Genomic DNA, 17,752 nt, shown 5'->3' with positions numbered 1-17,752 from the left:
CATCATATAACATCTAGGCTACCCTGTATCCCCTTTGACTCCTATTCATCTCTTTAGCCTGTTTAGACAAACCTCGTTTCTAGATATGTTTTGTGGTCTGCTATATATGATTTTAAAAATATTCTATTTTTTTAAGGTTTTATTTCTTTGTGAGACTAATTTTTATAAAAGACACATATATTTGATTTTTCTCCAGAGTGTGACCAAACATTATATTTATTAATTTAAGGACATTATTATGTGTATTTATAACATGGTGATAACATCCTCCCTTGCTGGGAACACATAGTGCATGTTTGGAACTTAGTTAATAAGTGCTTTATGAACTTCATCTCATTGCATCCTCCTAAACAACCATGTGAGGGAGCACATCATCATCCTAAGTGTAGACGTGAGGCATGTGAAAGTCAGAGAAGGACATCACTTCTTAAGTAACGTCCCATCTCAGAATTTCAGTGTCTTGAGGCTGCGTTCAAGACCACCTTCTGCATTCACATCACATATTAAGCCTTGAAGGTGCAGTCTTCACTGAAGCCAATGATAAACAATTGCTGAAGGGGCCCAGGCTTTGGAAATAACTTACTAATAAGTGTCATTGCACTGATTACAGTGAAGTCTCTTATATTTTACAATGCCCTATTAAGGCATCTCTAACCTTGTCTTCTATGAGCTCTTTGGTGAGAAGTCCTCCTTTTAGAAAGCCTTACATGGATGTGAGTAACACTTCTGTTTAGAGGTCAGGTGTACTTTTTATACATTATGCTTCGTTTTGATGTTTAATCCCCAACTAAGAGACAAGGGGAAAAGTAATATTCCATATCTGTCATTCCTTTAGATACAGCTGATGTGGCCTATGATGAGTGCCTTTCACAAATATTCCAATTAAGAGAAATCTCAAGAGAAGGAAAATGGGTGGCAGCCCCCTAAAATCTGGAAGTGATGCTAATATCGTAATTAAGCAGACTGAGTGGAATGGATCTCATTATTACCGAATTGTATGTAGGAGGATTAAGGCTTCCAGGCTGGATGGAGCCACTAACATCTCTAATGCCCTCCTCTGTGCAGGAATTTCATGTGTTTCTGGACCTCCTTTGAGACCCACCCAAGAACCTCAGACTCACTATTCCTTTCTTATTGGATCCAAGTGCAGAGAGCTTGGAGTTCACTTCTCAAAGTGTGTTATTTATGAGGATCATCTATAACATCTACCCATATTTTTACTCTTTTCAATTCTTTTTTCATTCCTGATGTTTCAGTGTTTATTCTTTTATCATTTCCTTTCTATTTTAAGAACTTACTTTAGCCATTCTTTCAAGGTAAGTCTGCTGGTGACAAATTGTTAGTTTTCCTTCATCTGAGAGCATCTTAATTGCGCCTTCATTTCTGAAGGATGTTTTTTGCTGCGTACAGAATCCTGGGTTTATAGTTCTTTTCTTTCAGTGCTTCAAAAATGCTGTGCCACTTTCATTGGGCCTTCATGGTTTCTCATGAGAACTCCACTGTCATAATCATTATTCCTCTTATAGGTAATGTGATGTTTCTCTCCACCTGTTTTTAAGACTTTGTTTTTAGTTTTCTGAAGTTTGATTATGATGTGTCTTAGCACGGATTTCTTTGGGTTTACTCTCTTTGGGGTTTGCTCAGTTTCTTCAGTTTGTGTTTTTTAGCAAATTTGTGAAATTTGGTTCAGCTGTTATTCATATAACTATTTTGTTAATCCTACACTCTTTCTCCTTTTTTTCTGAGACTGATGATACAAATTTTGGATCTTTTGTTATTGTCCCACAGGTTCCTGAGGCTGTGTTCATTTTCTTTCTGTTGTTCAATCCAGATATTTTCTGTTTTTCTATCTTCAGTTTCATCAGTGCTTTCCTCTGTCATATTCATTCTACCAATGTTGAGCCAATCCAGTGAGTTATTTCTGTTGTTCTGTTGTTTTTCATTTCTAAAATTTCTATTTGGTTTTCTCTATATCTTCTGTCTTCTTTGCTGAGGCTTTCTACTTTTTTTTTCTTTCATGCATGTTTCTAATTGATCTCTAAGCATTGTTATGATGGCTCCTTTAAAATCCTTGTCAGATAATCCTTGCATCTGTGTCCTCTTGATGTCTTCTGTTGATTGTCTTTTTGTCATTTAAGATTTTGTTGGTTTTAAACTTGACATGTGATTTTTGATTGTAGCCTGAACATTTGGGGTATTATGTTCTGAGACTCTGCATCCTATTTAATCTTCCTTTTTTGCAGACAGTTACCTTGTTTAGGTGTAGTGTACAGTTTCAGATGACTTTAGATCTTCAGCTCCCCATTGAGCTCTGCTGACACCACCTCAGCAAAAGTGGAATGCTGATTTGTACTACTTTGCCTCTTCTCGTTCCTGATGGTTGGGAGTGGAAATTCATCTCTCTGTTAACAGAGTGCAGGGAGCAGGAGGAGCAGAGTGTTAAACTGTTACTGCTTCACCACTGCCTTATTCCATCTCCGTGTACCTGTTGCTACCTGGTGAGGGTATAAGTTTCCTTTCCCGCTGGGTCCTCCTGTCACCTGGGGAGTGGAGAGGGAAAAATAGAGTGCTGGCTAACACTGCCTCACACTGCTTTTTCCACTTTGTTGCTGTTGAGTGGTAGTAGAAGATAGCTCTCCACTGGGTCCCACTGACAGTACCCCTTGGAGTAGATTGCCAACTAGTGCCATCACATACAACCTTGTTCTGCCTTTTTGCTGATGAGTATGGGTGGGAGTTCAGCTCCCCACTCGTACCCACAGCCCCGCTGACAGTTTTTCCTTTGGTGTTTGGCTGGAGTAGAGGCTGTTACCAAAAAGGTTTTCTGTTCTGCTAGACTACCCTATTCACAGTCCTTTAGCTAGATGGAGCAGGCTTTTCTTGGGGCTCTTTTGGTCTGTGACTCTTGTCATTTCTGGGTTGCAAGCTTCTCTAGCATCCATTGTGGGATATAGGAGAGTCAGAAATAAAACCCAGGGAATTCACCCTTGTGTCATTTCTTAAATCCCAAGGTTCCTAGCCACTTCACTCTCTTCTTTCCTCTTTAGCTTCTTATTTCCACTTTTCAGAGTCTTCTTAGGTTTGTTGGTTATGTTATATTTAGATTTTATTTTAAGAGGGGAGACTGGTATGGAATGGGACCCCTTGAACACCTTGGGAACTGAATGCTTTTGCAGAATGTCACCACCATATCAGTCTTACTTCTGTTAGGTCCTCAGTGCTTTCTTTTAGTCCTTTCACCTGCCCACAGTCAGTTCATTCTCATATTTCCCTCAACGATTACTTTAAACCTTTTACTGCTTTCCTCAAGCCCCTACCTAAATCTTATACCCGTTCTTCTCAGTAGACCTTGCCTCTTAATTTTTTTTTTTTAAACTGAGATATGTGCTTTCCATAAAATTTCAGTGCTTCTGTCTACAAACTGGTCACCTCTTTACCTGGTCTTCTGTCTTCTACTCCTATCTCAGAGAATTAAAGTGCTCCTTCTCTAGTGTAAGCCATCTGCATGTGACCTTGACCCCATTCTCTCTCCTGTTCTAATACCTCACTTTTACCATTCTTCTGTCTTCGCTGTATCTTTAGTCTATTTCTTTTCTTTTTATTCTTCACCTTTCCTTTAGCCTAAAAATATGGTTAAGTCTGATCTATCAGGAAAAAAATATCCACAGTAATTACTTTACCCATTGTTTTCTGTGACACAATACCTTCTAAGTTCTTCTTTTGCCTCTGTGACTGGGCATTTCTTTTACTCCTCTTTACTACCTATCTGTTAAATGTTAGTGTTCCGAAGGATTTAGCCCACGTCCTACTAAAGTTTTCACTGTACAGCCCTTCCTTGGGTGTTGTTGTTTACTCTCATAGCTTCTGGTACCACCTGTTTGTTGCAGTTCTTACACTTATGAGAGTAATCTAGTCCTCTTGCCAGAGTTTCAGCCTTGTGTATATATGCCTTCCTTTTGGCTGACTTTACCTTAATTTATTAAATACCTTATCTTGTTCCAGAAAGGATATAAGGCAGTTCGCAGGGGTACTTGAAAACAGAGCAAGATATTATAAATTGAAGATGAGAAGAAAGAAGAAAATGGTTGTGGACATAAAGTAGAACCATGAATGGGAGTGCTACAAAATTTTAATATATTTGCTTATAAAGTGAGGAAGTATTAAAAGTGCTTATAGTGTGTACATCAACTCTTCTTGATATGTTAGGAGCCCCAGGGACTGTTTGGTAGTTGTTATTATGAAAGTTTTTTTATCCTGCAAGAACTAATGTGCTTTCTTTGAGCTCTGCTCTTCTCTCTAGAACCTAAAAAGTTCCAGATTTGCCTCTGCTATAGGATCAGTATTTTGGTACATTGGGAACTTATTCATTCTCATTCTCTTTAACAGCTCTCTGTTCAAAATCAGAAATTTGAGACAAATGAGGATGGAATCCCAAAGGTGGATCAGTTTCATTTGGTATGTTACCTTTTTGTCATTTACTGGTTGGAAACCTGTGATATAGGTGTGTAACAGTAATATAAACTTAAATATTTGACTGAAGATGTCCTCTTATTTTTGTAAGAATACAAAATAGCATTCACAGTAAAGAAGTATTGAAAAAATTTAAGTGCAGAACTTACACTATTGCCAGAAAACTACTGCTAGAGAGTACTACTGGATTGTATGTTTGTCACACAAATTGTATGTGTAATCTGTGTAATAATTAAGGAAAAACAGTCTTTGCTATATCTTCAAAGATCACATTATATTAAAATTAGTGTTTTTACTATTTTTTATAAGTACCTGGTTGTATCTTTTCTTTGTCGTACATCTGTGTCATTCATACTGCTTTGATATATATAGATAGATAGATAGATAGATAGATAGATATAGATATACAGACAACCTATTTTGAGTATCTTCTATATCAGGAATTGAACTAGGTGCTGCTTTATAGGATTACAGTATTGAAGGAGTTAATAATTTAGAAATGTGAACAAGTAAACAACCAATATTTATATATAGAATATTAAAAAAGTACTCTGGAGGGAGCTGATCTTTAATTTGGCAGAAAAAAGGGGAGGGAAGAGACTGTTCAAAAATGCCACCAAATAGTTATTTGAGGTGAATCTTCAACGTTGATCTTTTGAAATGGAATAGTCCCCAGTGTGACTAGATATTAAGGAGTTAAATATGGCAGCAACATGTCTATAAAAGTATAATGATACTGAGCTGCATGAGCTGCTTGTATATTTTGGAGATTAATCCTTAGTCAGTTGCTTCATTTGCAGATATTTTCTCCCATTCTGAGGATTGTCTTTTCATCTTGTTTATGGTTTCCTTTGCTGTGCAAAAGCTTTTAAGTTTCATTAGGTCCCATTTGTTTATTTTTGTTTTTATTTCCATTTCTCTAGGAGGTGGGTCAAAAAAGATCTTGCTGTGATTTATGTCATAGAATGTTCTTCCTGTGTTTTCCTCTAAGAGTTTTATAGTGTCCGGTCTTACATTTAGGTCTTTAATCCATTTTGAGTTTATTTTTTGTGTATGGTGTTATGGAGTGTTTTAATTTCATCCTTTTACATGTAGCTGTCCAGTTTTCCCGGCACCACTTACTGAAGAGTCTGTCTTTTCTCCATTGTATACCCTTGCCTCCTTTATCAAAGATAAGGTGACCATATGTGCATGGGTTTATCTCTGGGCTTTCTATCCTGTTCCATTGATCTATATTTTCTGTTTTTGTGCCATATTGTCTTGATTACTATAGCTTTGTAGTGTAGTCTGAAGTCAGGGAGCCTGATTCTTCCAGCTCCATTTTTCTTTCTCAAGATTGCTTTGGCTATTCAGTGTCTTTTGTGTTTCCAAAGGATTAATCTTCAAAATATACATGCAGCTCAATATCAATAAAACAAGCAACCCAATCCAAAAATGGGCAGAAGACTTAAATAGATGTTTCTCCAAAGAAGATATGCAGATTGCCAACAAACACATGAAAGGGTGCTCAACTTTACTAATCATTAGAGAAATGCAAATGAAAACTACAATGAGGTATCACCTCACACCAGTCAGAATGGCCATCATCAAAAAAATCTACAAACAATAAATGCTGGAGAGGGTGTGGAGAAAAGGGAACCCTCTTGCATTGTTGGTGGGAATATAAATTGATATAGCCACTTTGGAGAACAGTATGGAGGTTCCTTATAAAACTAAAAATAGAACTACCATATGACCCAGCAATCTCACTATTGGACATATACCCTGAAAAAACCATAATTCAAAAAGAGTCATGTCCCACAATGTTCATTGCAGCACTATTTACAATAGCCAGGACATGGAAGCAACCTAAGTGTCCATCGACAGATGAATAGATAAAGAAGATGTGGCACATATATACAATGGAATATTACTCAACCATAAAAAGAAATGAAATTGAGTTATTTGTACTGAGGTGGATGGACATAGAGTCTGTTATACAGAGTGAAGTAAGTCAGAAAGAGAAAAACAAATACCATATGCTAACACATATATATGGAATCTAAAAAAATAAAATGGTTCTGATGAACCTAGGGGAAGGGCAGGAATAAACACAGACGTAGAGAATGGACTTGAGGACTGGGGGAGCGGGAAGGGCAAGCTGGGACAAAGTGAGAGAGTAGCACTGACATATATACACTACCAAATGTAAAATAGATAGCTAGTGGGAAGCACCTGCATAGCCCAGGGAGATCAGCTCAGTGCTTTGTGACCACCTAAAGGGGTGGGTTAGGGAGGTTGGGAGGAGATGCAAGAGGAAAGGGATATGGGGGCATATGTATATGTATAGCTGATTCACTTTGTTATACAGCAGAAACTAACACAATATTGTAAAGCAGTTATACTCCAATAAAGATGTTAAAAAAGTCATAATGATCAGGCTGTAAAAGTTCTCTTGCCATTTTTTTAAGAGACTATTTTATGTTCTACAACTGCTTTTATGGCTTTATTTTCTTAAGGGCAGTTTTAGATTCACAGCAAAAATGAGAAGGTAGAGATTTCCCATAGGTTTCCTTCCTCCACATATGCAGTTTATCCATTTTCAACATCCCCTACCAGAGTTATACATTTGTTGCAACTGATACCTACATTGATACATCATTATTTGCTAAAGTCCATAGCTTAAATTAGGGTTCACTCTTGGTGTTGTACATTCTTACAGGTTTGAACACATGTATGATGCCATGTATCTACCATTATAATATCATACAGAGTATTTTCATTACCCTAAAAATCCTCTGTGCTCTACCTTTTCATCTCTACTTTCTCCAAACACCTGGAGACTGATCTTTTTCCTGTCTTCATAATTTTGCCTTTTCCAGAATGTCATATAGTTGGAATCATACAGTATGTAGCCTCTTCATATTGGCTTTTTCCACTTAATCATATGCACGTAAGTTTCCTCTATGTCTTTTCGTGGCTTGATAGCTCATTTCTTTTTAGCCTTGATCCATTGTCTGAATGTTCCACTATTTATCTCTTCACCTACTGAAGGACAACTTGGTTGTTTCCAGGTTTTGACAATTATGAATAAAGCTTCAATAAACATCCATGTGCAGGTTTTTGTGTGGACATAAGTTTTTTATTTCCTTGGGTGAGTACCAAGGAGTGCAGCTGCTGGATTGTATGGTAATAATATATTTAAATAGTTTAGTTTTTAAAGAAATTGACAAACTGTCTTCTAAGCTGTACTATTTTTGATTGCCACTAGCAATGAGTAACCGCTCCTGTTGCTCCACAGCCTTACTAGCATTCGGTCAGTGTTTTGAATTGTGGCCATTCTTATAGATGTGTACTAGTATCTCATTGTTTGAATTTACTTTTCCCTGGTGCCACGTGATGTGGAGCATCTTTTCATATGCTTATTTGCCACCTGTATATCTTCTTTGGTGAGGTATTTGGCAAGGTCTTGGGCACATTTTTTAATCATGTTTTCTTATTGTTGAGTTTTAAGAGTTCTCTGTATATTTTGAATAACAGTCTTTTATCAGATACGTCTTTTGCAGATATTTTCTCACAATCTGTGGTTGTCTTCTAATTTTCTTGAATGTGTCTTTTGCAGAACAAATTTTTAATTTTAATGCAGTCCAGTTTATTCTTTCCTTTCATGGATTGTGCTTTTGGTATTGTATTTTGAAAATCTTTGCCAAACCCAGCTTCATCTATATTTTCTCCTATGTTTTCTAGGAGTTTTATAGTTTTGCATTTGACATTTAGGTCTGTGATCCTTTTTGAGTTAATTATTGTGACAGGTATAAGATCTGTGTCTAGATTCATTTTTTTGCATGTGGATGTCCAGTTGTTCCAGTACCATTTGTTGAAAAGACTATCTTCTTCATTGTATTGCCTTTTCTCCTTTGTCAAAGATCAGTCTATATTTATGTGGGTCTGTTTTGTTCCACTGATCTATTTGCTTATTCTTTTACTAATACCACATAGTCTTGACTACTCTAGCTTTACAGTGAGTTTTGAAGTTGGATAGTAACAGTCCTTTAACTTTATTCTTTTCCTTTAATTTTGTATTGGCTATTATGGGGCTTTTGCCTCTCAATGTAAACATTAGAATCATTTTGTTGATATCCACAAAATGACTTGCTGGGATTTTGATTGAGATTGCATTGAATCTATAGATGAAGTTGGGAAGAATTGATATGTTGACAATGTTGTGTTTTTTTCCATGAGCATGGAATATCCATTTATTTAGTTCTTTAATGTCTTTCATCGGAGTTTTATAATTTTTTTCTCAAATAGATCCTGTACATATTTTGTTAGATTTCTACTCAAGTATTTAATATTGGAGGGTATAAATACAAATGGTATTGTGTTTTAAAATTCAAATTCTACTTGTTCATTGCTGGTATATAGGAAGATGATTGAATTTTGTATATTAACCTTATGCCTACAAATTTTCTATAGTCACTCAACTAGTTCTAGGAGTTTTTTATTGGATGCTTTCATATTTTCTACATAGACAGTCATGTCATCTATGAACGAAGACAGTTTTATTTCTTCCTTCCAGCTGACATGACCTCATATTCTTTTGGTAGTTTGAACTGCAATGAAGGAACACACATAGTTTTAACTCTGTATGGTCTCTTATTTGACCAAAAAGTTTTTGTTTTGTAGTACCTACTATTATCCCATGAAATTAATTTTTTAAATAAATTTATCTATTTTTTTTTTTACTTTATTTTTGGCTGCATTGGGTCTTCATTGCTGCACGCGGGCTTTCTCTAGTTGCGGTGAGCAGGGGCTACTCTTCATTGCGGTGCACAGGCTCTAGGCACGCCGGCTTCAGTAGTTGTGGCTCACAGACTCTAGAGTGCAAGCTCAGTAGTTGTGGCACACGGGCTTAGTTGCTCTGTGGCATGTGGGATCTTTCTGGATCAGGGCTCGAATCCGTGGCCCCTGCCCTGGCAGGAGGATTCTTAACCACTGCGCCACCAGGGAAGCCCATGAAATTAATTTTTAAACACACATTAAGAATGATTATTAAGGAGTTTTGCCCCACTTCTTGGGCAGTAGTAAAAAACATTGGAGACAACTTTTGGGAGATTATGAAACTATTCATTACACCTACTGACCATCTCTATAGAATGGAATAACGAAGAAGGTTGATAATGTTTTACATTTTTGAAAAATGTATGATACAGAGTTTTTGCCATTAAAAAACTAGCAGTTACAGGTTACAGCTTCACCCAAAGCGAACACTTGAAACTCATGTTCTTTCAGGTTTGATAGAAAAATTACCGTGTAACAAATTATCCAGAAATTTAGTGATTTAACACACATTTATTGTCTTAAAAGTTTGTGAGCCAGCAGTGCAGCTTATTTGGATCCTCTACTTCATGTCCTTTCACAGGCTGCAGTCAAGTTGTTGGGTGGGCTATAGTCATCTTAAAGGTCGACTGAGGAAGGATCTGTTTCCAGGCTCACATAGTTGTTGGCAGAATTAGTTTCTCTCTAGTTGTTGACCAGAGCTTGCCGTATTTCCATCATGGCAACTTTTCTCATCAAAGTGCATAAGCAGAGAAAGCAGTAGAAAAGAGTGTGTTAGTTAGACATAAGTCACAGTTTTTCATAACCAGCTTATGGATGTGATATCCATCACTTTTCCTCTTTGTTAGAGCCATTTCACTAGGTCAAGCCCATACTCAAAGGGATGGGATAATGTAACAAAATGAATACTGGGAAGTAGGGCTGACTGGAGGACATCTTAGAGGTCTGCCTACGACAGGTTGTAATCTGTCAGCCATGTGCTAGACACTCTGCTAGGTGTATGTGTAAGGAAGATGAATAAACACAAGAAGTCTCTCTTTAATGTGGGTAGCTATGTGTGGACATTAAATTAGAAGAATACTTGGCATGTGCAGTATTTGCTTCTATCTGAGGCAGCCATTAGTGCTGGGAATGGTGTTGTCTTTACCCACATTTTGTGATCCCGCATAGTTATCAAACAAATGAGGGAGCTCTTGTCTGGACTTTGCAGGGCCCATGTCACAAATGGAGAGAAATCATGGAATTATGCAATGAAAGAGGTATGAGAGGATAATTAATTCACTTGTCCCTAGCCTCCTGGGAGAATTTCTTCAATAATATCCCTAACAGATGGCCTTCATTCTCTGCTTAAATACCTTTAAGTTTGGAGCAACCCATTTCACTATTGTACAACTCTTATATTTATTATAAGGTTAGTTCCTTCAAATAGTTGTTCCTTCACATAACGTGTATGATGCAAAATTCAAGAGTTACAAGAGGAAGCACATGCTGTTAGAAATCTCTCTATTTGTATTCCATCAGCTATCCAAGTCCCTTCCCTAGAAACACTTGTTATTGCTAGTTTCTTGTGAATCTTTCTATAAAAGTCTGTGTATGTATCCTTTTAAAAATAGATAATTGTTTCATTAAGTTTTAAAAAAATTTATATTTGGTCTGTAAGCTCAATAAAGCAGGGACTTTGTGTTATGCATCATTGTATCCCCAGTGTCTGTAGCACTGCTTTACACATAGTAGGACCTTAATAAATATTTATGAATGAATGAATCTTGCTTTATTATATTTTTTCTGGTTAAATGATCTTCATCTGCTATTTCTTGGACCTGCCTTTTCCCTCCATTTCCCGTTTATATTTTTAATCCTTCTCAAATCAGTTTTTGTGTATGATATGAAGTTAAGGATCTAATTTTATCTTATTATATGTGGACAGATAGTTGACCCAGCACCATTTATTCAATAATCGGTCATTCCCCATTGATTAATAATGCCAGTCTATGCTGTATCAAATTTCCATGTATTCATGAACCTATTTTGGGCCTATTCTGTTCTTTGACTATTGATCCCTGTGCTGGCACTACACTATTTTAAATGCTGTATCTTTGTAGAGGGCTTTGGCTTTCCTTCCTCACATTTTTCTTTAACATTGCCTTGGCTATTCTTGTCACTTTATTTTTCCATATGAATTTTGGCACCAACTTGTTAATAACTCTTCTGAAAAACACTGTTGAGACTTTGAAAGTATATTGAATTTATAGGTTAATTTGAAGGAGAATTGCTATCTTAATGATATACTATTTTTGTGATTGGGAAAATAATAGCTCTCCATTTGTTTAGGACATTATTATTTTACTTGTATTGATTGTAAGATAGATTTTATTATTATTACTAATATTTTTTGTTCTAACTAATTACATAAGTAGTTTTAATTATATTCAAAGGTACATATATCATGTAGCAAAAATTGATTCTTTTTTTCATTTCTTAAAATTGGGGTATAATTAACATATAACATTATATTAGCTTTAAGCATTCAACATAATGGTTCAATATTTATATACATTGTGAAAGTGCTTACCACGGTAAGTCTAGTTAACATCTATGACCATAACAGTTACAAATTTTTGTGTGTGTGTGAGATGAGAACTTTTAAGATCTACTCTTCTAGGAACTTTCAAATATAAATACAATATTATTATTAAAGAAACATTTATTTATTTGTTTATTTATTTTGGCTGCATTGGGTCTTTGTTGCTGTGCTCTGGCTTTCTTTAGTTGCGACTAGCAGGGGCTACTCTTCATTGCGGTGCGTGCGCTTCTCATTGCAGTGGCTTCTCCTGTTGCGGAGCATGGGCTCTAGGCGTGCGGGCTTCAGTAGTTGTGGGTTGTGGGCTCTAGGAGCACAGGCTCAGTAGTTGTGGCACATGGGCTTAGTTGCTTCGCAGCATATGGGATCTTCCTGGACCAGGTCTCGAACCCGTGTCCCCTGCATTGGCAGGTGGATTCTTAACCACAGCGCCACCAGGGAAGTCCCAGTATTACTATTTTTTAAAACAATTTATTATCTCTGAAGTTAGGCTATTTCTCATAATCGAAGTCTTTTTATCATGGTTCATAGTTTTATTGGGAATATTTTAATTCCTTAGTGTTTTAATGTCCCTTATGTTAAATGAAATATGGCATGTCTTTCAGTGAAGTTTTATAATCATTTTAAAATAGCTTTATTGAGAAATAACTTAAACACCTTACAGTTCACCCATTTAAAGTTTACAACTCAGTGATTTTTAGTATATTCAAAGATGCATGCAAACTATCACCACAGTCAGTTTTAGAGCATTTCATTACCTCAAAAAGAAATTCCATATTCCTTAGTTATGGACACTCTGTGTCACTATCCAGCCACACCAGTCCTAAATGACCACTAATGTACTATTTGTCTCTCTAGATTTTTCCTATTCTGGACATATATATGAATGGAATCATATGATACGTAAACTTTTATGATTGGCTTCGTTAATTTAGCATACTGTTTTCAAGGTTTATCCAAGTTTTAATGTGTATCAGTACTTACTCCTTTTAATGGCTGAATAATATTCCATTGTGTGGATTTACCACATTTTGTTTATCCTTTTGTCTGTTAATAGACATTTGGGTTGTTTCTACCTTTTGGCTATTACGAATAATGCTGCTGTAAACATTGGTATACAGGTTTCTCTGTGGACATATGTTTTCATTTCTCTTGGGTATGTACCTCAGAGTGGAATTTCTGGGTCAAGCTGTAACTCTGTGTTTAGTTGTTTGAGGAACTGCCAGACTGTTTCCCAAAGTGGCTGCAACCATTTCAAATTTCCATCAGCAGTGTATCAGGCAAGGTTCCAAGTTTTCATCCTCCCCAACACTTGTTTTTTACCTGACTTTTTGCTTCTAGCCATCTTAGTAGGTGTGAAGTAGCATCTCGTTATAGTTTCAATTTGCATTTCCCTGATGATTAACGATGTTGAGCATCTTTTCATTTCCTTATTGGCTGTTTGTGTGTGTGTATATATATATATATATATATATATATATATATATATATATATATATATATATATATATTTCTTGGTGAAATGTCTATTCAGAACCTTTGATCATTTTTAAATTGGGTTATCTTTATATTACTGAGTTGTAAGAGTTATATTCTAGATACAAGTCCTTTATTAGATATATGATTTGCAGATATTTTCTCCCATTCTGTGGGTTGCATTTTCACTTTATTTTTTTATTGAGGTATATTTGATGTACAGTATTATGAGTTTTCAGGTGTACAACATAGTGATTCACAATTTTAAAGGTTATGTTCCATGTATAGCTATTATAAAATATTGGCCATATTTCCTGTGTTGTACAATATACCTTGTAGTTTATGTATTTTATACATAGTAGTTTGTAACTCTGAGTTCCCTACCAATATCTTGCCCCTCCTCCCTCCCCTCTCCAATAAACTGGTAACTACTAGTTTATTCTCTATATGTGTGATGCTGTTTCTTTTTTCTTATATTCACTAATTTGTTTTATTTTTTTAGATTCCGCATATAAGTGATATCATACAGTATTTGTCTTTCTCTGTCTGACTTGTTACACTTAGCATAATACCCTCCAAGTCCATCCATGTTATTGCAAATGGCAAAATTTCATTATTTTTTATGGCTGAGTAATATTCCATTGAATATATATGCCACATCTTCTTTATCCATTCATATGTTAGTGGGCGCTTATGTTGCTTCCATATATTGGCAATTGTAAATAATGCTGCTACGAACATTGGGGTGCATGTATCTTTTTGAATTGTTTTCATTTTTTTTGTATATATACACAGGAATGGAATTGCTAGATCATATGGTAGTTCTATTTTTAGTTTTCCGAGGAACCTCCATACTGTTTTGCACAGTGGCTGTGCCAATTTACACTCCCACCAACAGTGTAGGGGGGTTCCCTTTTCTCTACACCCTCTCCAGCATTTGTTATTTGTGCTCTTTTTGATGATGGCCATTCTGATGGGTGTGAGGTGATGTCTCGTTTTCATTTGCATTACTCTGATGATTAGTGATGTTGAGCAGCTTTTCATGGGCCTCTTGGACATCTGTATGTCTTCTCTGGAAAAATGTCTTTTCAGGTCTTCTGCCCATTTTTAAAATGGGTTTGTTTTTTTGATGTTGAGATGTATGAGCTGTTTGTTTATTTTGGATGTTAACCCCTTATCTGTCATATCATTTGTAAATATTTTCTCTCATTAAGTAGGTTGTCTTTTTATTTTGTCAATGATTTCCTCTGCTGTGCAAAAGCTTTTAAGTTTAATTAGGTCCTGTTTGCTTATTTTTGCTTTTATCTCCTTTGCTTTAGGAGATAGACCCAAAAAATATATTGCTGGGGTTTATGTCACAGAATGTTCTGCCTATGTTTTCCCCTAGGAGTTTAATGATTTCAGGTCTTACATTTAGGTCTTTAATCTATTTAGAATTTATTTTTGTATATGGTGTTAGAGAATGTTCTAATTTCATTCTTTTACATGTAGCTGACCAGTTTTCCAGCACCACTTATTGAAGAGACTGTCTTTTCTCCGTTGTATTTTTTTTTTTTGCCTCCTTTGTAGATTGATTGATCATATGTGCATGGGTTTATTTCTGGGCTCTCTATTCTGTTCCATTGACCTATGTCTTTGTTTTTTGTGCCATTACCATGCTGTTTTGATTACTGTGGCTTTGTAGTATAGTCTGAAGTCAGGGAGTGTGACACCTCCAGCTTTGTTCTTTTTTCACAAGATTGCTTTGGCAATTTGGGTTATTCTCTGGTTCCACATAAATTTTAGGATTATTTGTTATATTTCTGTGAAATACGTCATAGGTGTTTTGATAGGGATTACATTTAATCTCTAGATTGCTTTAGGTAGTATGGTCATTTTAACAATATTAATTCTCACAGTCCAAAAACATAGTAAGTCTTTCCACTTCTTTGTATTATTTTCAGATTCCTTCATCAGAGTTTTATAGTTTTCAGAGTATAGGTCTTTCACCTCCTTGGTTAAGGTTATTTCAAGGTATTTCATTCTTTTTGATGTGGTTTTATTTATTTATTTTTAAAAGATTTATTATTTATTTATTTATTTTATTATTTTTTGGCTGCATCAGGTCTTAGTTGCAGCACGTGGGATCTTTGTTGAGGCATGCGAGATCTTTTGTTGTGACATGCTGCCTTCTCTCTTGTTGTGGTGCGCGGGTTCCAGAGTGCATGGGCTCTGTAGTTTGCGGCATCCAGGCTCTCTAGTTGAGGTGCACAAGCTCAGTAGTTGTGGCGCGTGGGCTTAGTTGCCCCGTGGCATGTGGGATCTTAGTTCCCTGACCCTCATTCCCTGCATTGTAAGGCGATTCTTTACTACTGGACCACCAGGGAAGTCCCTGATGTGATTTTAAATGGGATTGTTCTCTTGCTTTATCTTTCTTATACTTCGTTACTAGTGTGTAGGAAATAAACAGATTTCTATATATTAATCCTGCATTTTTCAATTTTAATGAATTCCTTTATTAGTTCTAATAGTTTCTTGGTGGAGACTTTAGAGTTTTGTATATATAGTATTATGTCATTTGCAAATAGTGACAGTTTTATTTCATCCCTTCCAATTTATGTCTTTTATTTCTTTTTCTTGTCTGATTACTATGGATAGGATTCCCAATACTATTGTAAATAGAAGTGGTGAGAGTGGTCATCCTTGTCTTGTTCCTGATTTTAGAAGGCTTTTAGCTTTTCACTGTTGAGTATGATGTTAGCTGTGGATTTGTCATAAATGGCATCTATTACATTGAGATATGCTCCCTCTGTACAAACTCTGATGAGAGTTTTTATCCTGAATGGATGTTGAATTTTTGTCAAATGCTTTATCTGTGTCTGAGATGATCATGTGATTTTTATCCTTCCTTTTGTTAATCTGGTGTATCATAATGATTGATTTGTAAATATTGAACCACCCTGCATACCTGGAATAAATCTGTCTTGATTACGGTATATGATCCTTTTTATATATTGTTGGATTTGGTTTGCTAGTATTTTATTGAGGATATTTGCATCTCTATTCATCAGAGATATTGGCCTGTAATTTTCTTTTTTCATAGAGTGTTTGTCTGGTTTTGGTATCAAGGCAGTGGTGGCCTTGTAGAATGAATTTGGGAGTGTTCCATCCTCTTCAAGTTTTTGGAATAGTTTGAGAAGGACAGTTATTACCTCTTCTTTGTATGTTTGGTGGAATTCACCTGTGAAGCTGTCTACTCCTGGATTTTTGTATATGGGGAGTTTTTTAAATTACAGTTTCACTCCTGGTGATTAGTCTGTTCGGATTATCTATTTCTTCCCAACTCAATCTTCCTAGGTTTTATGTTTCTAGATATTTGTCCATTTCTTCTAGTTGTCCAATTTACTGGCATAAAACTGTTTGTAGTATTCTGTTGTTTTTGTGTCTCTATGGTATTGGTTGTTATTTCTCCTCTTTCACTTCTCATTTTGTTTACTTGGGGCCTCTCCCTTTTCTTCTTCATGTACCTGGCTTAAGGTTTGTCAGTTTTGTTTATCTTTTCAAAAAACCATCTCTTGGTTTCATTAATTAGTTTTAAATTTTATTTATTTCCTCTCTGATATTTATTATTTCCTTCCTCTACTGACTTTGAGCTTCATTTGTTCTTTTTCTAATTCCTTTAGATTGTAGGTTAGGTTGTTTGAGATTTTTCTTGTTACTTGAGATGGGTCTTCATTGCCATAAGTGTCACTCTTAGAACTGCTTTTGTTACATCCCATAGATTTTGGAAGGTTTTGTTTCCATTTTCACTTCTCGAGTTATTCTTTGATTTCCTCTTTTATTCCTTGGTTTTTTAGTAGCATGTTGTTTAGTCTGCATATATTTGTACTTTTCCCATTTTTTTTTTCTGTAATTTTTTTCTAGCTTCTTTTGTGATTGGAAGAAATGCTAGATATAATTTCTGTCCTCTTAAATTTGTTGAGACTTGTTTTGTGGCCTAGCTTGTGATCTGTCCTGGAGAATGTTACATGTGCATTTGAAAAGCATGTATTTTGGTGATTTTGGATGGAATGTTCTGGAGATATTTAATAAGTCTAACTGATATATTGTATCATGTAAGACCACTGTGGCCTTCTTGGTTTTCTGTTTGGATGATCTATCTGTCCATTGATGTAAGTGGGGTGTTAAAGTACCCTACTGTTACTGTATTGTTGTCAGTTTCTCCCGCCTTATATCTTTAGGTGCTCCTGTGTGGAGTGCATATATGTTAATGAGTGTAATATCCTCTTTTTGTATTTATCCCTTTATTATTATATAATGCCTTTCTTAGTCTTTTGTTACAGAGTTTGTTTTAAAGTCTATTTTGTCTGATATGAGAGTTACTACCACCAGTTTTTTGTTGTTTCCATTTGCACGAAATACCGTTTT

General features: G+C 35.7%; 1 protein-coding gene across 2 annotated transcripts in view; it reads left to right on the top strand.

The window, feature by feature from the left end:
* Positions 1-17,752, top strand: part of STK31 (serine/threonine kinase 31) — a gene marked incomplete at both ends in the record, with an annotated part of 86,516 nt that overhangs the window by 64,854 nt on the left and 3,910 nt on the right. The window contains one exon of one of the 2 annotated variants that reach the window (XM_082662413.1): positions 4,387-4,455. The exons of the other annotated variant lie outside the window; for it this stretch is intronic. Coding sequence (XP_082518539.1) covers positions 4,387-4,455 — 69 coding nt within the window. The remainder of the gene's footprint in view (positions 1-4,386; positions 4,456-17,752) is intronic. 2 annotated transcript variants of the gene reach the window in all.

Source organism: Grampus griseus, assembly GCF_964374135.1.
Source record: "Grampus griseus genome assembly, chromosome: 9".
Lineage (NCBI taxonomy): Eukaryota > Metazoa > Chordata > Mammalia > Artiodactyla > Delphinidae > Grampus > Grampus griseus.
This window is presented reverse-complemented; position numbering and strand designations above follow the sequence as displayed.